This window comes from Talpa europaea (genome assembly GCF_964194135.1).
Source record: "Talpa europaea genome assembly, chromosome: 11".
Lineage (NCBI taxonomy): Eukaryota > Metazoa > Chordata > Mammalia > Eulipotyphla > Talpidae > Talpa > Talpa europaea.
The window spans coordinates 65577816-65599074 of record NC_140078.1 but is presented as its reverse complement, the minus strand read 5'-3'; the positions used below and the strand labels follow the sequence as shown (position 1 = coordinate 65599074).

General features: G+C 39.5%; 1 protein-coding gene across 1 annotated transcript in view; it reads right to left on the bottom strand.

Annotated features, from left to right (window-relative positions):
* ERC2 (ELKS/RAB6-interacting/CAST family member 2) overlaps nt 1–19500 on the bottom strand; it is a gene marked incomplete at both ends in the record, with an annotated part of 688274 nt that extends 668774 nt beyond the window's left edge. The window contains one exon of the mRNA XM_084248450.1: nt 18844–19500. Within this exon, the coding sequence (XP_084104576.1) occupies nt 18844–19500 (657 nt within the window). The remainder of the gene's footprint in view (nt 1–18843) is intronic.
* Between the last annotated feature and the right edge of the window lie 1759 nt (nt 19501–21259).

Below are 21259 nucleotides of genomic sequence, written 5' to 3'. Positions count from 1 at the left end.
CCCAAACCCCTGACAAATTCACATTTCTTTCTAATGGAAAATGTATACAATAAGCTATGTTTTTTCAAAGAATAATGCTCACTATAAAGTGCCCTCTGATGTACTGAACACATACACACACACGCATACACATCACACCCTTTGTCATACCTATCATAACATAAAATCTGTCCCAAAATAAAAGCCACCAACTAGAATTCAGCTAAACAGTATTAGAATTAAGTGTCCTTAGGAAATACAGGACTGGTGTGCTGATTTCATCACAATTCTATCTGCTGTACTTTTCCTAGGAAGTTTAAGAACCATGAGCAGCTGTAGAAATCCAACTCACCAGAAAAGCAAACAAAGGCAGTGCCTCTCCTACAAAGCAAATTCCCTAGAAGATGCCACAGCATCTTCCTTCTTAGCATAAGGGGGGGGGTGCATCTTAATTGAAAGTGAACTTTTACTAGTTCTCTTTTACTTTTCCTTCCATATGTCTGGGAAACATGATCCCTTTTACTCCAGGTCAGGCATCAGACTTCCCCCATCACCCAAAATCATGTCAATTAGCTTGGACTTTCAACAATTAACCAACCCTGATACACCTTATCATTGCTCCTTCCCCAAATATTCAAAAGGAGGTTTTTCTCCATTTTCCAACCATGTGTGTGGCTCTTAAAATCCTTGAAGACCACAAGAATTATTAAGATGATGCAACCACCCTCTCCCACAGGTAGAGGGAGGCTTTATTTTACTTATAATAAAGTAAAAGAGACTATATTTTACTTATTCCTTAGGTTTGAAAATATTCTTCAATTCACTTTTAAACTAAGAATGTATATATGCCGGGCCTCCCCTGGTTTCGTAGCGGTTGAGCGCTGGGCTGCAAAGCTGCCCACAGCCTCTGCAGCACGTTTGATCCCTGGGCCGCTGGCAAGGGTCCCACGTGGCACGACAGACCTCTCCTGCCATGCCGGCTGCTCCCCTTAGCAGTGTGTTTTGTCAGTCTGCCTGTTCTGTTCCCCGCTCTGGCTCTGGTGAATTCTCTCACCCTCCCACACTTCTGACTGTACCCAGTGCTTGCATAAATAAATAAATAAATCTTTAAAAAAAAAAAAAAAAGAATGTATATTATGCCAACTAAAGGGTACACTATAGCAATCTAGAATAGTTGTCCCACCTAAGCCTACCAGATTTGTTTGATATTCGTGAAAATTCAGAAATCCATATTTTCCCTGGAAGTCTCCCAATTTTTCAATGTTGGCAACCAATCCCCAAGGTCACACAGTCAATTTGTGGCAGAGTCAGAGTTGGATCTAGGCCTCCTGGCCTCAAAAAGCCCACGAGGCACTGGGTCTCTATATATTTGTACATTTTATTTGGTAACTATTTACTAAACTGCAATAGTCAAGAATATTATTTTAACAACTGGATGGATGGCTGACTGGGTAGACAGATGGGTACTTCGATACTTATTGAGGAATTGAGGAAGAATGCAAAACATAATTCCCAATTTGCAAAATACCTTTTAAAAACACTGAGCTACAACATTCAATCCCAAACTATCATTTTCCTTCCTAAAATAATTTTATTTAAAATTACAATTGAATAGGAAATGGATCACAAGGTCTGAAAGCCAAAAGTAAAGCAAACACAGAAATTCTTTTTAAGTCAGAGCATGTTCCACTTAAAAATGTCATGACTAAAAAAGTAGTGTAACTTTGTAATCCACAGGTAAAACCTTTTCTTGGATTATTTAAGAATAACCTCTTTCCCCCTTTACACTCTTGGGAGTGTGGGGTATATTTCTGCTGAGTTTCTGTCAGGATGATAATTAGTATAGCTGAGAAATGCCATCAACAGCAAAAGTAAAATTAGATTTTACTTGTAAAATTTCTCCTGGGAAATACTGGTGGTTTCTGCCTCCACTAAGCAGAGTAATGGGCTTGCAGTGTCATCTCACAGCCAGCAAATTACCTGATCAGCAGCACCTGAATAGCACCACCAGCACACCACACAGGACCATCAACATGCACATGTTCACCAGCTTCAAGTATACGTATCTCATCCTAGCCACGTGCCCCCATCAAATCACACTCATGAGGTCACAGTATAACAACACTAGGCCTCCCTGGTGGCACAAGGGGTTAAGCACAATACTATGAAGGTGTCCACAACCTCTGCAGCACGAGTAGCAAGCCAGGGAGCTACCCACATGGCACAGCAGACCTCTCCTGTCTTGCCCACTGCTCCCCTCAGCAGTGTATTTCAGTAGATCTGCCTGTTCTGTTCCCCATCCGTCTCTGGTGAATCCTCTTGCCCCCCCCACCCCCACACTTCTGGCCTGTACTCCAGTTCTTATATGCATAAATAAATAAATCTTTAAAAAAAAAAAAAAACACGGACTTTCTTTAGCCAATAGGGCATTCAATTTCCCTGAAAATGTTTGAGTAGCTTAGAGCTGTGGCATGTTTCAACCAATAGGGAAGGCTGAAATAATTTTATTCATTACAGTGATGCAGTCAGGGAAAATTGAGGCCCAGAACAGGTGATATAGCCAACATCATAGCCTCACTGGTACCAAAGTCAAATCTAAATTAATGCCCAGTCTGGGATTTTCTCTTTTTGTTAAGCCAGTGTCCTTAGGTAGTGAGAAGTTACTTCCTTTACTTCACACCTACTACTGTTGCTTTTTGGACATTTTCATTTCCTTGACAACCTCCTCTCTGGGCTCGAGGAGGGAAAGTTCTCCCCCCACTCAAGGTTGATCTCATCTCTTCCATCCTCTTGCAAGCTTTGTCCAACCAACAAACCCTCTCTACTGACCCATTTCTCACAAGCTAGTGAATATGGTCAAGTATATCACACATTGGTCAGGGAAGAGTCCCCAAGCTCTACAAGCCCCTCCCCACCCAGTTCCCATCTTCAAAGCCAAACTCCTTGCAGAAAGAGTATGAAAATCAACATTACCACTTCCAACCTACTACACCCCAACATCCACTTTTCCCATGTCCGCGATCATGTTCTGTCACAGGTTGAAAGTTGATGTCAGAAACCTACAACCTGACTCAGCATCACCACTTGGACAAGTGACGTTTTGCAATAAAACATGATTTAAAAAAAAAAAAAAGTAATGCTTTTTGTTTTCCCCATCAGAATGGAAGTTCCACACAGGCAGCCATTTTTGTCCATTACTAACTCTCAGCACCTACTCCAGCACAGGGCAGACTTCTTCCATTTTGTTGACTTGATCCATTTGTCATTCAGTCATCACCTTGTGTAACCCCACGGGGGAACCTAGTGGTGTCTCCACTGGAAAGGGGGAAGATACGTCTAAGACTAGTGGAGAAATTTGGGTTAGAAAAGTTTATTTGCAGGACCATTCTTTTGATACAAACTGTTACAATGACATTATAAGAGTTGTAGTTGTCCAGAGTAAGCTGCAAAAGGAATGAGTAAATTAGCAAAATAGGTTAATGTTTACAAAAGTCTATCAGACACCTCATCTGAACTTCAGGATTTTACCTGGTTGGATTATGTGTGGTTCCACTAGACCTGGGAGCCATGTGATATTCATAGGGCAACTTGAAAGCTTGCTGTTCCTGAGGGTTTAGACAACAGCATTTACTGGGAAGTCATATTCTTTTTTTTCTCTATTACCCCTCTATAGTGATACAATATTTTACAGTTTCCATCTCAGACTGCAGAAACTTTCTATACAACCTATCAGAAAAATGTAACATAATTTTCTTTTTTTTTTTTTAAATTTAGTGTGAGAATGGTATGGTTATGGCCCAACCTTTTCCAGAGCAGTCATCTGAAAAATATGAACTGACTTGGATTTATTTAAGGAGATCAATACCCTGGTCAAAATCTCCCCTAACCACCCTTAGGAAGTTCATACGCACCTGATTTCAAGAGCAGAATATTCTAATTCCATTCACTCTGTTAATGAAAAAAAAACAGGGTAATAAAAAGTTCTCTGAAGATAGTAATGTGGCATCTCCTTGGCATATAACAATACTTAGGCATCAAGTTTTGGAGGTGGCAGTTTTCCCTCTCTCATGTATGTGTGTGTGTGTATACACACACACTAATGATAGAAAAGGCATGTCAAGGAATTTAGCCACGGAAAACTCAGTTGCTGTCAATTCAGCAGACCCAGAATTTCTTCTGGATCCACAAGAATCTTTCCCTATTGGTCATCAGCACTGACAAAGAAACACTTCTATTCATCCTTCTGCTGTACCATGGAAACACTAGAGGAGTTCCCAGAGCCAGGGACACAAAGGGAAAATCACAGAAGCTAAATACAGGTTGTCCCAACATGTGTTTCCATATACTAAGCCCCACACTACTCTTGATTCAGAAAAATAAAAGGTGACCTCCATTACCCAATTCCTCTTTCTCTTCTTTAAACATGAGTGCAATAGTTGGACCACTTTTTACCCATGTTCAATTTTATGCTTTATGAAATAAATTTCTGGTCATCTAGTTTCTCTTGATCATGTCCTCTACTGAGAATCTGGACTCTGTCACCTACCTTACTTCCATCTTACACACTTTTTTAACATTAAATGTCCATCTTCAGGGACTGCCTCCAATACCACCTTCCCTATAAAAAGTCTTCCCTCATCTCTTCCTTCTCTGGGCTCCTAAAGCATTTTAATTGTATCTTTAAATGACAAGTACAACTTTCTTCCTTTTCTTACTGGGTTTTTCTTGAATGCGTTTTTATGAGTATAGTATTTTCTCTGCTAGACTAGATTCTTGCAGGAGGAATTTGGACCTACTCATTTTTATAACCCACAAAGCTTTCAAACAAAGATCCCTGTCTATTTATGGTCCTATCAATCAAAATATATTGGCTATTGCCATTAATAACAAAACCTCAAGTCAGAATGACTTACACAAATGCAAGAAATCCAGAAGTAAGGTGATCTTTAGGTATGGCTGTTTCCATTTCCCTGACATTCTCCCAGTTCTTTACTTCCCCATGTATTGCCTTTGTCCTCAGATTGATTTCCTTCATGTTTATTGTCATCAATTATTTAGATATTTACTTGTATTATTATGGTACTAAGTACTTTCATACAACTCCTTCATTTAATACAATTTAATTTCTCAGTAATTTCCCCTAGTAAACATACCTAACATAGGTAATATTATTATGCCTACTTTGCAGGTGAGGAAACAGGCTCAAAGAAATAAAGTAAGTTGGGCCTCCCTGGTGGCATAGGGGTTAAAGTCTCAGTGCTATCAAGCTATGGCCAGCCACTGGGGCATGAGTTCAATCCCCGGGCAGGTATCTGACCCATGTGGCATAGCAGGCCTCTCCTGTCTCACCCACTGTTGCCCTCAGCACTGTATTTCAGTAGATCCACCTGTTCTGCTCCCCACTCTGTCTCTGGTGAATCCTCTCACCACTCCCCAACCCCACCACAGCACCTGGCCTGGACCCCAGTTCTTATATGCATAAATAAGTAAAATAAATCTTGAAAAAAAAAAAAAGAAGAACGTAAGTTGTCCACAGTACTGCAGCTGGAAATGGAAGATAGGCAATCCATGTCCACAGCTGGGGTTCATCACCACTGTCAAAGACAGCCAAGCAAGAATTGAGAAGGCAGGTCCCACTGATGCACATTACTAGTCAGCTCACAAACACTGAATGAGCAGCAAATCAGATGCAAAGGGTAAAACTGACAATTACAAATCATGCGGGAATGTCAACATACACCCAGTACTAAGAGTAAGAAGCACCAAATAGGTATTAAGAAGGTATTCCAGACTGACACCAAATTGAGATTTTTCTCATTGAAGTTAATCAAAAGTATTGGAAGAAATTTGGAAGGGCAATGACTTTCTGAACATGGGCTTTCAAAGTATTTAATGCAAGTGTTTCAAGGTATCCAAGCCTGTCCTTTAATCACCTAGGGTACACACAGTTGTTCATGTCACACTTCAGCCAATGTGAACTTTGGAGACCGACTTTGAAGTCAGTCTGCCTGGGTTCAAACGCCACACTAACTGCAACCTCGGACAAGTGATCTCCCCTCTGAGGCTTGTTTTGTATGCAATCAGCGAAAAAGAAAAGTACCGGATGGTCTCACTCATAGCAGGAATTTAGAAAACCTAAATAAGGGACCAGGAAAAAGATTAATTAATACAAAGTAAAAATCAAAATCAACAAGCAACTATAAACCAGAGACACACTACGGGGGCGGAGAGGAAGGACTAAGGTCAAAACAAAGGGGGGGGGTTTCAATTGTATGGGGAATATAACCAAAATGAAAATGCATACATTGTGCAAAAATGAAAAATGATGTAAGAATTAAATAAAATAAAATATTTTTTAAAAATAAATAAAATAAAATGTGAGAATACTAATAGATCTAAAAAGGTTCTTACCTAGATCTCCCCAATTCTCCCTCCCCAACACTTTCCAGGAACCCTATACTGACTGGGTGTTTGGAGAATGCTGTGTCTACTCTCCTAGACTTTGGCAGGCTTCTATAAAAGAGAGCAAAGCTCATGCAAAGAACTTTTCAGAAAATTTAATTAATTGGACAAGGAGCTTCCTTCCAAGTTCAAACTTAATGTCAAGTAAAGTTCCAAAGTAGAATCAACTGTCCATCAAAAATGAGGTATTTTGGGCCTCCCCAGTGGCATAGGGGGTTAAGACACAACCTATGAGGCCTCCCCGGTGGCGCAGTGGGTTGAGCGCAGCGCTGTGAAGCTGTCCGAAACCTCTGCAGCACGGGTACAATTCCCAGACGGCCAGGGAGATTCCCACATGGCACAGAAGACATCTCCTGTCGCGCCCGCTGCTCCCCTCAGCAGTGCTTTCAGTCTGTCTGCCTGTTCTGCTCCCCATTCTGTCTCTGGTGTATCCTCTCACTCTCCCGCGCCTCTGGTCTGTACCCCAGCTATTGTATAAATAAAAAATAAATCTTTAAAAAAAAAAAAGATGCAAGCTATGAAGGTGTCCACAGCCACTGCAGCATGAGTTCGATCCCTGGCCAGGGAGATACCCACATGACTCACCCACTGCTCCCCTCAGCAGTGTGCTTCGGTCAATCTGCCTGTTCTGTTCCCCACTCTGTCTCTGGTGAATCCTCTCACCCTCCACACCTCTGGTCTGTACCCCAGTTCTTGTATGCATAAATAAATAAATCTTTTTTAAAAAAAATAGGGTATCTCACCCCTGTGTCCCTTAGTCATGTTCTACACAAGATAAAGAAGTGGGTCTCTCATGATTTTCACAAGCTGGTAAGGGCACAGAAAGGGTCCCTTAGTCCTTAGTTTATGACTGGGAACATGGTAGGTCCCCAGTTAACCTTCCTTGATAACTTGACAGAATCTTTTGTTCCTTGCTCTATCACAAATGCCTACAATGTAATCTAATTTGCAGTATTATGTTTTATTTGCAATTACAAAGAAGGAAAATGAAATAATCTGAAGTAAACTAGGAAGTTTGGCATCTCAAGACAAACATAATGAACTTAACGTTCTTAATGGAAATATTTAAACTTGTGCTTTACTCTGCCACCTAACACTATGCACACTGTCTCAGGGTAATCTATTCCTGAGGGTGGATTAAAATATACCACATCTAGTACTGCACCTGGATACATTCAGTGAACCTGGCACAATCCATCTACAAATTTCCACCCTACCAACTTACTTACTACTCTTCAACTATCACCAAAATCCTGTCACATGTTCCCTACTTAGTACAAACTGGAGAGCAGTGAAGCCAAGATGTCTCACATTACCAAGCGCACATTCATTTCATTATACCAGGAACTACTTCCTCCTAATAGATGTGCAACACTTAATATTAAATGGCAATATCTAGAGAGAGGATTTACCGAAATATCCTTAGATGTCCTCGGAGTTTAGGGCAGAGTTGAAGAAGTGAAATGCACATTATTCTAGGGTAAATTACAAAGTTTTCATTGGCTTCTCAAACAGTGAATGGCTCCCCAAAATTAAAAACTATAGAAAGTTTAAAATTTTTGAGAAGGCAATTATTGTTTATTATTTACTACATTTCTAAATTTGAGCATTTCTAAATTTGGCCATCACATATACACTGGTACAACTTTCCTTCCCATATATTTACTGATTTTTACTGATTTCAGGATGTCTTGAGAATTTTTACATTATTTTACATGGATATTTCAGAAAGCTCTTCCAAGGAAAGAACAACGAATTTCGACTTTTTTCAATTGCTTTTTAGATCATGTGTCGAATAACATTTAACTACTATATTTTTTTAGAATGTTATTATAGCTCAAGATAGAAGACATCAGTTTATAACACATCTAGTTTTAAAAGTTTGGAGATCCTATGTAACCCTGTAATTCCATCCACTCTGGAGACCCAAAAGGGGAGTTTAAGAAAAGCAGAGAATTTTTTAAAGTTCCATAGAAGATGCAACCTGACATTATACAAAGGAATCACATGGGTCCACAAAAATTAAGACAACATGAATTAATCTGGTGACACTCAATACCAACTCTGGGCACGAAGTACAAACTGACCAAGTGGAAGTGAAGGTCAAGAGATTCCAGAAGGCTACAGAAGCCAATGTTTTTGAAATAGCTGACTACAGAAAGATCACTGTAGTTAGTTAACTTCCTTTCATTGGTCTTGGTCTTCCTAGTAACTGAAATACAGAGAGTTCCCCATTACAAGTTGCATAAACTTATAATGTTCCCAGCAATAGCTGTCCTTTCTTCTTACCCACAAGCACCCTTGTGAGAGAATCTAGCCATCATGTCCCTTTTTCTTTTCATAGTTTTGCTGAGGGGGTGTGGATATCATTCCTTTGTTCATAACTGATTGGACCTAAACCAGGCTCCAGATTTGAGCTGGGCCAGATTCTTGGTTCTCTGAATTTGAAATTGAAACAGCAATTCCAGGCAATTTCTATTGAACATTTACATGGAGAAGACATGTACGCTTTTCTTGAGTGGCCTCTTTTTCACAGACTTTGTATAAAAACATATCAAAAGAGAAAATGAGAGAGTGAGAAACTTTATTTTTATTCCTGATCATTTTCCAACTAACATGATTCTGGGAAAGGAATCTGGGACCCACGAAGGGAAGATCCAACTTTGAGACACAAAACTTGTAACAGTCCAAAATGACAGCTCCTGAATAGGTGTGACCAGTGCCAGTGAGATGAAAAACCCACCCAGACAGGAAGCTGAGACATGACAGCGACTCTCAGGCCTAGAGGCTATCTGTGTCCCCTCAAGTTCCTGTAGAGGGAGGCAGGATGATAAAGAATTCTAATTGGATTAGTAAGCACATCTCACTGGAGTCCAATAATCCATAATAAAGCATTTCCCCATTCTTGAATGTCTGCTCTTTGGGATCCAGGGAGTTTGTCAAAGGAATATGCCATTATTAAGCATCCTAAGAGATAATCTCTCTCATTCCTCTGCCACCCATGCTTTAAATTTTCTGGCCAGCCCTAAAGTTACTTTCTCTCATCTTTCTGGGTGAGTTTCCAAGATAGGAATGTTCCTTTGGTATTTTCCTCTGATGAGACATCAGGTGGTCTTTCTTTCTCATCTATAAAATGTGGATGCCATGGGTTTTACAGGGCTATTGAGCTCACACACATAGAAAGCAACTAGCAAATTTCTGGCATACAGTAAGTGGCTGGAAAATGCTTAAAATGCTTGAAATGGTATTTCAAGATCAAATACCAGTAATGGACAAAACTACCATTAAAAAATGAGTAAAAATATAAAGAGGTAATAGTTTAAAATCTGACTTCATTTCCTTAAAGAGTTACCCATTTCCTTATAAGAGATCTCAAGGTACTTAAAAATCCCTGATTACTGTCTAGGTCAAGATTAAAAAAAAAAGTAAAAGACATTCACAGTTAATTATTTCCCATACAATGATGAATCAGATCATTCCTTTTATAGAAATATACATTTTGATCATCACAAAGTAAAAGAATTGAGTGCAGAGAATCAAGAAAAATTAAGATATAGTAATAATCCAATTAACTCAGGGTTTCTCTTATATCTGTTGGCATTCTTGGCCAGATAATGTGAGAGGATATCCTACATACCGGATTATGTGTAAAAGCAGCCTGGTTGTCTACCCACCAGATCCTAGTAGCATGCCCCACCCAGTTACACAATTAAAAATGTCTCCAGATATTGTCAAAGTCCTTGAAAGATGGAATTGCTTCCAGTTGAGAACCACTCAGTTAACATGATCAATGTATCTAGCCGAATAAGACAGTATAAACCCAGCCATGGGTTTATATGATGAGAAATAGTTGCCTCAGTCTTTACTTCTCTCCATTACTTTCCTACCAAAATACAAAATGGCTGCACATCCCTTCCAAGATAAAATCAAATGTTGGCTTCACAGAGCAACAGAGCAGAAACTGAGCATGCCAGAATTCTGTTTGTCAGACAGCCCCAAATCTTGGCTGTATGCCCACACTCTGCCTAAAACCTACTTCCCAAACTTTTGAAAATGCTTTCCACAGCTTTCAGAACCTGACCTTTGGAGCAGCTTTATCTATATATGTGTGTGAAATAGATTTACAATTTTCTATATTCCTGCAAAGCCAAACCACTTATTGAATCCAAATGCCAACTGGGGGTGGTGGGAATTTGCACACAGATGTCAGTGGACTCCAAAACAACAACACAAGAGCTCCACCTGCAACTAATTATAGAAGCTGAAATTGCACTCTGGCCAGAAGAGGCCAGGTTCAGCACCGACCCCGTCTGCTTTGGCTGATAAAATCACTGTTACTTTTTTCCTGTCAACATAGACTTGCTTCTTAAAATCCTCTGAGGATGCTGTCTATGGGGAATTTTATTAGGCAGAGAATGTTTTAGGGGTGACCACTCCCTCTGCCTTCTCTTTCCAGAACTTGGTTTCAATAAGTACCTTTGGCATAAGTAAGATTAAAATAATATCCTCATTGAAATATTCCAATATGTTTTTTGGGGGGTGATTGTGTGTTGTTGCTATTCTATAGCCAAAATAATGTGATTCAGGGAGAAAATGGAAGATGGAAGACATTTAGCTCTCCCAAGGTCCAGCATACAAGAATGTTTATTTTCCTACAACTGGCCAAGTCTTTCATAAGAAAACCTGGGAATAAAAAAATCTGTAAGGCTACTAATGCAGTGCACATGGCTGATTCTCAGGCTGACTGCAAGAGATTACAGAGGCAAAAAAAACAGCTGACATCTGTGACAAAGATGTATAGTTCACTTCAAATCTTTCTCCTATATTCTAGCAAACAAAGAAATCAACTGTTGGCTCCATGCCATCTCATCTATCTTCAGAACCAAAGGAAGTTTTCACCTACCCATGAAAGGCATTTAAAATTGTGGTTTCAGTCTAAGTAGGTCATTGCCTAAGTCTGGACCAAAGTTTTTCCACATTTCTGGAAAGGTAGACAAAAGCTATAGTTCTCTGAAGAGCTAAGGCTCCAAGACTTTTTCAAGAGGAGGAAGATGGACATTTTTTTGGCTCAAGATTCAGTATTTCTAGTTATGTTGTGCTGCTAAACTAGTTTATGTTACCTAGTTCTAAATCCAACTGCCAATGTAACTTTGGGAAAGCACAGACACTCACACTTCAACTCAGAGTAAAAAATGAAAAAATTTGTTACAGTTTTTTCATAGACATGACAGATGATTGGTTTCTTAAGTTCTCAGATCTCTTGACATGACTTATAAACCGTTAACATTCAGAGGAAGAGGGTGCCTAAAAGCAACTCACATCAGTGCAGGAGATATCTGGTTTTGTCCTTGGGCATCTCTGCCCTTCTTCTCAGTTCCTTTAGACACTTGCTCCTCTCACAATTCCTGCAGTTCTAATAGGGTCACCAGTCACATGACCCTATTAATAATCCCTCTACACGTACCTGTCCCTACCTGCCACAAGTAGTCACCAAGTCCTGATGGCAGGACATGACCAAGATAGGACCAAAGTCTTTCCATAAGTTTTCCAAATGGGAAGTGAAGACATAGGGATCCCTTAACCCTTCAGTCTGGGGCAAGACTGCTCACCACATGAAGAAGAAAATGAGGCTTCTTCTAGAGACAAAGGCAGACACTGAGAATCAAAGATGAAGGAATGAGGAGAGAAAAAGTCCTATTATAGTTTGAGACCCTTGATCCAGTCAACCCCAAACTCCATCCCTGAGTCGTTTTGTAATTCCATTACATTACAGGAATTAATGAATTTGCTTTTTTTTCACTAGTTTTCATGTCATAACTTTGGATTATTGCCCAATACAAATAGCAAGTCAATTTTTTTATTCTAATATATAAGGTCCTTCAAGATCTCATTTCACCTCATTAAAATGTACCTTTTCTTTTGGCACTCAAGGCAGGAAGAAGAAGAAGGAACATTGCTGGTGACATTTATCCCTTTTATCAGAAAAACAAAAGTTCTTGCAGTAACTTCCAGGCTTCTACTTGGATTTCATTAGAGATATTGAAGAAAAGACAGCACAGCCTGAACTGAGCCATTCATCAGGCACCATGAGGACCCTTTGCCCAAACTGACTGTGATCATCTGTCTCCACAGTTCTTAAACTTCCACGTCTCACCTCCAGAGGTTCTCCTGAAGCAGCCTTTCCCAAGGATGGCTTCAGTACCTTTAGTTCTAAGAATATTCAATCTGTGACAGATGGAATTAGTGTGTGTGTTTGTGTGTTTTGTTTGTTTGTTTCACTTCCTTTCTGTTTTGGCAAGGAATGGAGATCCCTGACCTCACCCTCTAGACCACATAGCATGATTTAGGCAATTGATTGTTAGTGGATATGATACAAGCAGAGATTTTAAATATATTTGTGTGGTTTCATGGGATATGTGAAATACTCAGCAATAAAAGAGAGAGAGAGAGAGAGAGAGATGAACTCCTGCTATTTGCAACAACATAGGTGGAACTGGAGAGAACTGTGCTAAGCAAAATAAGTCAGAGAAAGACAAATACCAGATGGTGTCACTTATATGTGGAATATAGAGAAATATAACAAATGGCAAGTCAAAACCAAACCAATAATAAACTCTTAACATCTGCCTATAAATCTGAGGCAACCAGAAGGGGAGGTTGGTAGAGTGAGAGAAGGGGAGGGAAGGGCCCCTCTGGAATGTGCGAGAGGGCTGTTGGGGCACTAGTGGTAGACAGGGTATGAAAGTATACATTTGTAGAGGTTTGAACCTATAATCCCTGGGGCAGATACAAAGATGTAAATCTACTTTACCTCAATAAATATAATTTGGGAAAAAATAAAAAATAAATAAAAATCAGGATGCTTTGTATTACAATTGTCAAAGAAATAAATAAAAGAATGTTTCTGAAAGAGTTGAATGACCACTGTTGAAATGGCTCTGCAGGAATTCAAATAAAAGAAATAATAATGATGAAGAAAACGTGAAATTGTAATCTATCTCAGCCTTTTCAAGTTCCAGGCTCAAAATAAGAATCAATAAATCATATGATGAAAGTAGTCAAAAACTCCTATTATATTGATTTAGATTATTTCCTCTTGTGTTATGCCAGAAATAGAAATTATCATATAACCATTGCTTAAAAGCTGTAATAATCCCCAGACAGGTTTACTTACACTTCTTAGGTTATGTTTCCCAATGACCTTGTCCCACTTCTGCACACACAAGATGGGTAAATATTACATCTAGTACAATCTCCCAGTGTGTGATGCTATTTATATTCTTGCAGATCCTTGGCTAGCCAAGCACAACCTAGGAAAATGTCTAAAAATTGCTTTGTGTACATCTAATTTGGGAAAAAATCCATTAAAAAAGCAGTCAATAATTGCACAAAATACCCAGGCACATGAGAAGTCAATAACTATGCACCAAGCTGCAAGATTTAAACCTTAGACTTTTTTTAAAAAATGTACTACCATGTTCTCTCTCTCTATTCTTCATCACACAGGTAAGTAGAATGGAATAGTGAAGAAATCAAAACCATACAGTCTTTTAGAGAAAATTGGGTCAATTTATTTCCCTATAGTTACATTCTCTCCCCTCCAACATTCACCCCAAGCCCACCAGCCATTGAATATAATAAGGGGGCAACCTCAGGTGACACCTGAACACCCATTCCCAATCTTTTCTCATTACCTCTCCCCAAATCAGTCTATAGGTGTGACACTGAGAGCATGGACTATGAGTTCACGCAGTTTCAAAGAATTAGCTGTCTACAGTGCTTTGCCCCACTTTTTTTTCTATTCAAGAAAGTACAGAATGAAGCAGAAAGTTCTTCATCCATGCACTCTGGTTTATACAAACAAGTCAATGATTCCAAATGTCAGTACTGTCACCCTTAGCAATCTCAAGTGGATTGCTATTCAGATTGATCTGCATGACTGAGAAGTAGGGCCTTGGGGAGAACCTGGGGGTTGGCAGTTGAGAGAGGATCTAGGGTGGACTCTCCATCCAGCAACCTGAGTTGCACATAAAGAATTTGACCACAGCCACTTAGCAACTAGCTCCAAATTCCCAAATATTGCTGGACTTCCTATAAAACAGGGAGAGTATTCACCCACCCTTCGATCTGGAGTTGGGTTCAGCTCCCTCATACACAACCTCTAGGACTTCAAAGTCTACTGCAAGGATTTGATGAGTGGAAGACCTCTACAACACTGCACATAAAAGGGAAAAGTATGTGCTAGTGAACAATGAATTCACGAAACTGTGATTTCATATATGAGTGTTCTAGCTTCCTCACCTCCACCCTATAATGAAACTACTTCCCATTTTGTATACATATAGTACAATTCAGATTGTTTTTAGATCATCTGAATTTAGTTAGTGAAATTCTAATTACCCAAATACCCTCTGATAGAACTACATTTGTAAATGCTATCTCTGGTTGATAAGAAATCACAATCAAGTATCCCTTATCGGGCCTCCCCAGTGGCACAGCGGTTGAGCGCTGGGTTGTGAAGCTTCCCGCAGCCTCTGCAACGCTGGTTTGATCCCCGGCTGCTCCCCGGCCACCGGGCGAGGGTCCCACATGGCGCACAGACCTCTCCTGCCACCTGCTGCTCCCCTCAGCAGTGTACTTCGTCATTCTGTCTGCTCTGTTCTCCCCTCTGACTCTGGTGAATTCTCTCACCTTCCCGTGCTTCTGACTGTACCCAGTGCTTGTATAAATAAATAAATAAAATCTTTAAAAAAAAATTATTTAAAAAAAAAAAAACACAAAAAGTATCCCTTATCTCTTTTACATTCTTTTCCTCCATAGAACAAAAAGTTTCCAAGATTTCTCCTCTAAATGGAAACTGTAGCAAGTAATTGGTAGAGACACTAAATAGCATAAAAGAACATTTCTAGGAAAAATAAATTCCTAATTAAAAATAAAAATCCTTCTTAAACCATATTCTTAACCATTATCTTAAAACTAGTCATTTTAAAATCTAACATACAGAAGTAGCAATTTTTTGTTGCTATGCATATCTCAGTGTTCTATGTATATCTCAGTGTTCAATGATCAGATGAGACAATAGTGAACACAAAGTTAAGAGGATGCTAAGGATCTGAGCGTCTGAGAATGCTGACATGAAATAGATGAGACTTAAAGTACAGGGCCTCCCTGGTGGCGCAAGGAATTAAGTCACAGCACTATGAAGCTATCCACAGCCACTGCAGCATGAGTTTGATCCCCAGCCAGCCAAGGAGCTACCCACATGGCCCAGCAGACCTCTCCTGTCTCACCTGCTGCTCCCCTCAGCAGTGTATTTCAGTCAATCTGCCTGTTCTGTTCCCCACTCTGGTGAGTCCTCTCACCTCTCCCCACTCTGGCCTGTACCCTAGTTCTTGTATGCATAAATAAATAAATCTTTTTTAAAAATAAAAAAGACTTAAAGTCCAAAGCTGTCACTAACCGGTTATGTGAACTTGGGCAAGCTTCTTTTTCTCTCTACACTTATTTTGCATCTGTAAAATGAGAAAAAGTCTAGCACCTACTGAAGCTAATTTATGCAAACACTAAATAAGACAATGAACACAGTTCTAAGAACAATGCCTAGCTCTGTGCAAGCCCCCAAAAGATGGCTACTGGTTGAGTAAGAATAGAAATAGCAGCAACACCAGAATTCTGAATTGTTCCCAGTTTATTTCATCTAGACCCACTTTTTGACAAATATTAACTCCCTCTTCCCAGGTAGAAATGTGTAGTGCTCCCTTATACTTTACTCTCCTCTTTCCTGGAAAGAGGAGAAGACTACACGTCCCAACCCCTTGCCATTGTGTCACCTCTGGTCCGAGGCATTGAGGAACCAATGTGCCATCTCCAGGCAATCTCTTCCACTGCTGCTGCAACTCTTGAAGACATGCATCAAGATTCCAAAGCCTGGACCCTGAGTCACATTCTGGAGGAGAGCTGCCCTGAAGAGTCACTTAACCTGCTTCTGACTTCTGGTGAACAAGAACTATATCTCTGTTATGTTAAACCTCTGAGATTTGAAGTTTGTTGATAACTACAGCAGTATCTACTCTATCCTGACCAATAGGTGTCAATATATACCCCTAAAAAAGATTCTGGCATACTTCCAAAGGGGGAAGGAGAGATACTTCGATTTTTTTTAATGATTTGCTTTTTGTCATTCTTCATATTCTATACTTTGAAATACCACTTCATATTGCAAGTAAACTGACTTTTCAAACTCTCCATACTTCTTCTTCCTCTTATATTTTTTAACCTAAAAAAAGCAAATAATTAAATTATACTTATATTTAATATACAGATTAATACTGGATCTTTCAATGGGTCATATGTCACATAGTCGTATGCACACACAGTACCCAAAGTTGCCTGTGATCACAGTAGGCTCCAGAACAAAGAAGGGGCCATGGGAACACCCTCAAATCTTCCATTTTTCTGACCTAAGGCAATATGGGGCAGTTTAGTAGAATTGGATTAGCTACTTTATTTTGAAGTAACCATCATAAATTGGACAAGGAATTTAAAATATTATTATTAAGAATCAAAAGGTTTTGTGTGTAATTCAAATTTACCTCAATATATTATATATATTTGCTCAATATATTAATTCTTTATGAATTACACAGCATGCAATTTATAAACAAATATATAAGTATAAAGTAGGATTCTGTGCTCAAAAAAATAATGATAGAAGGTGAGACAGAAATAATTTTGGAGCTGACAGTTTAAAGAACAGCTTTCAAACTTTTTGTCTCTGCTTGCATAGTTCCTAAACTGATTTTACTATTTTCCAAAAACAACTAAAAAAGGAAGAAAACCAGTACAGAACTGGGAAATGCACATAGAAATAGCAGGTTCACAGGACTTCATGAACTAGCAAAGTCAGAAAAAAAGCAGAAACGATAGTGAAGATCATTAATTTGATTTAGGAGTGGAGAACAAAGCTTTCTGTTCCAACTAAAAATCATATTTCCATATCTGAAAACCAGCAAAGTCTCTGTCATCTAATCAAAGGGATAAGGTGATTGCTTTCTACACATACAAGGAGAGTGAAGAGCAGATTCTCAGGCAGATCACAAATGCTTCCACAGGCCCTTGGACTCCAAATGGGATGGTAGTCAGGGAAACAGATGGGAGGTCAACAGATGACCCCAAGAAAGGCAGAGAGCTTCATTAGGCCAACAGCAAGACCAATTACTGGAGAATCACTAGTTCAGCCAAGTTAGAATTATCTCAAATTTATACAGAGAGTTAAGTGATAGCTGTGAACTTTTTCAGCCAAATGGCACTGCATTCTCTTTGCCCCATATTGTAGCACTTATTTCACTACCAATAAGAAGTGAAGTTGGGATTTAAAGCCAGGCCTGTCTGACTCCAAATCCCTTCTGAAATAAAAGCAACATAAAACTAAGCCTCACAGAAGAGATAGAACTTGAAAATGGAGACTGGCTAGGACTGGAAGGGAAAAAGCAGGAAGAAGAGGTGCTAAGTAGGCCACCAGTGGAAAACAGAGAGGAAAGGCATGGGGCTGGATACCCTGAATGTGTGCAGGAATTACCAAATGGTAGCACAGATAGCATAGGAGATAGACAGGAAGATGGCACAAAATATGACTGGACAGGCTGGATCAGGCCTTCCAGTAGAAGTGCTGTAAACTCAAATCATTCTGGAGGCAATGAGTAATTACTAAAGACTTTAAAGCAAAATAGCATAACTGTAAATAGACACTGGAAAAACTAATCTTGCTAGGGTATGAAAGATGGATCAAAGAAGTAAAAAGGCACTTTGCTCACAGTAGATGCACATAGATTAATAAAGAAGGAAGAAAGGCCCAGTTAAAATTTATTGTGTTTATCCAAAATAATTACAAACCCATTTTACACAGTCCCACTTAATACTGTTCACTTTGCTATTTTGAGAACAAACTTGACTCATTCTGAAAGGAAATAAAGTTACTGGTGCTTTAAAAAAAAATCAATTTAACAGTCAAATATGGCCTTCTAAATGTTGCTGTTAAAGTGTCTACTCTTACAAAAAAAAAAAAAAAAACACCTTCTTCTATTCAGAGGAAAGCACATCTGAGCCACTATTGTGACTGCTGAAAAAAAAGAAAACAAAATTAATCAAGTATAAAAGTTAGGCAATGAGGATTGAATCCCCCTCCCTGAACAATGTGAAAGGTTGTTGGAAAGTAAGGAGATCTTGAGTTTAACCTCCTATTTCCTATGCCCTCTCACAGTCTCCCAGTGAAATATACACTAAGCCATAGATTCCTTGATGATGCCAAACTTCCTTCTGCACAGGTCATTGTACCATCTGCAAAGCATCAAGAATTCAATAAGAACCCAAGGTTGAAAAACAATGAGATGAATCATAATCTACCTGATTTTCTTCATGGGAAACCCTCATCTGCTCCTTGAGGACAGACATCCGGGCTGCTTCTTCTTTCCTCAAGACTCTCTCCTTCTTGAGTTCAGGACTCCAGAAGGTCTTGATACTGTTCATGGAAGACCCCAACTTGCTATCCTTGATGTCTAGCTCTTTCCGGAGGAGGTCATTCTCTCTCTGAAGTTCCTTGAGCTGGGCTTGAAGGTCTAACATTGTGCTATCCCTTACCTGCCTCAACATGGAGGGTACCTGGTGGTGGTGATGATGGGATGAGCTGGTCAGACCACCATGTTGATCCGTGTATGAAAGGACATCTGTGTGAGAAAGTCCAGCTGAAGCAATATTGGGACTACTTCCCATGGCTGTGACGCGGCCTCCATATACTGCTCGATTCGTGGCCCTTCCCAGAGTCATGGTGCCCTTTGGATAAGTTGTTGAAGCCACCCCTTCATGATCACTCAGATACATAGGTCCAGAAGTAGCATAGGCTGCATTAAGGGACTGAATATTTTCCATGGACAGAGTTTTGCCTGTTCCTCCACCTCCCCCACTACTTGTTCGTCTGTGACCCAAACGAGGAGACCTTGGCAAACGAGGAGATCTAGAAGGGCTCCCCTCCAGATTGGTGATTGTTCTTGCACTTCCATACATTTTTCTTCTATTATGAAGTGCTACTGAAGAGAAGGAATGTTATATTCAGTTGGGGATTAAGCCAATATTTCCACTGTTGGCCAGAATTTTCACTGCATTCCTTTCAGTCTATACCAGAAAGCGACTAGTCAGAGATCTGAAAAATAAGAAAAAGGATAATTAGAAAAGAAGCTTCTTTAGAACTTTGACTAAAACTACATTGTATTTTTTAAGACAGATTATAGACTGATGATGATGGATGGATGGATAGATAAAGACAGACAGATGCATGTTCAGTTAAAGGCTGACCCCAAAACTTTATATACTACATGATTCTACATGCAACATTTTATAAATTCTGCTCACCCTACTCCCAAGCAGGTCAAAATTTCTTAGAGAAAATTTCTTAGAGCTCTTTTTTCCTTTGTAAATCAAAGTTCTGCATTTTTTAGTTGTACTAGGTGACAGTCAGAACCTCCAAAATATTCACCACAGAACTTCTCACCAAAGGGACTTTGGAGAGACCTGGTGGTGGTGAAGGTGACTAATCCATCACAGTCCTGTTTAAGTTCATAACTTTTCTCAAAACTCTAGACAGTTTACCACCAATCAACTAGGATTGATGTGTACATCAGAACCTACTGGCCGTCTTGCAGCTAGAAGAAAAAGAGGTGGTTCGACCAAAAAGATTCCTAAATGCAATCATCAGAGAAAAATGGCAGCCCAAGGCCTCCTTGGTGGCTCAGTGGGGTGGGACGCAACCTATGGGGCTGTCTGCAGCCACTACAGCACGAATTCCATCCCTGGCTGGCCAGGGAGCTACCCACATGGTGCAGCAGACCTCTCCTGACTCGCCCACTGCTCTCCTCAGCAGTATATTCAGTCTGTCTGCCTGTTCTGTTCCCTACTTTGTCTCTGGTGAATCTGCTCACTCTCCACACCTCTGGCCTGTATCCCAGTTCTTGTATACATAAACAAATAAATCTTTAAAAAATATGACAGACCAGTCTTTTCCTCCTTTCACATGAATGTTCCTGATAGCCATTCTATACCTGTTCAACCAGCAGTTGGCCCCAAATGCATGAGCAAGTTCAGCTGAGATCCACTAAGCCCCACGCACTCCCAACACATTTTAGTGTGTCAGTGATGTTTTGTGGTTGGTTGTTCTGCAATATTACTAGGCCGACATATTCACTCATGCATTTCCTTTTTTGTAGACTCAATTCTAGTTAGGTTATCTGTCACTTACATCCTGAAGAGTCCTCAGAGATAATACGAAGAACTATGTTCCATAAAGGCTTCTCTTTCCCTAACTAAACAGAGAAAGCCTTCACTTTCCCTGTTTCTAACTAAAGAAATTAACTTCAAATGTTTACATTGCCACAGCTTAATTTTGATTCACTTGGAAATATACAAAAATCATTATTTATCTAATTTTTTGCATGAATAATCTTATCTGTAAAAGAAAAGGTGAATCAACAGTTCCAACAATAGGAATTCAGTTACATAAATGACAGAGACAGACAGACAATGGAATAATCGACCATTACATGAATATTTAATGATATAGAAAGATGTTTGTGACAAACTAGTGGGAGCAGAATAAAAAACATTTATGGTTTACTCACATGGTAAAACATACATATATACACACATATTTGCAGAAAATATTGGAACAACACACATCAAAATGTTAACAGTGGCGGGATTCCAAGGGGTTTTCATTTGCATGCTTACTTGTATGTTCTAATTCTATAAAGAACTATTGTCTTTTTAGTTT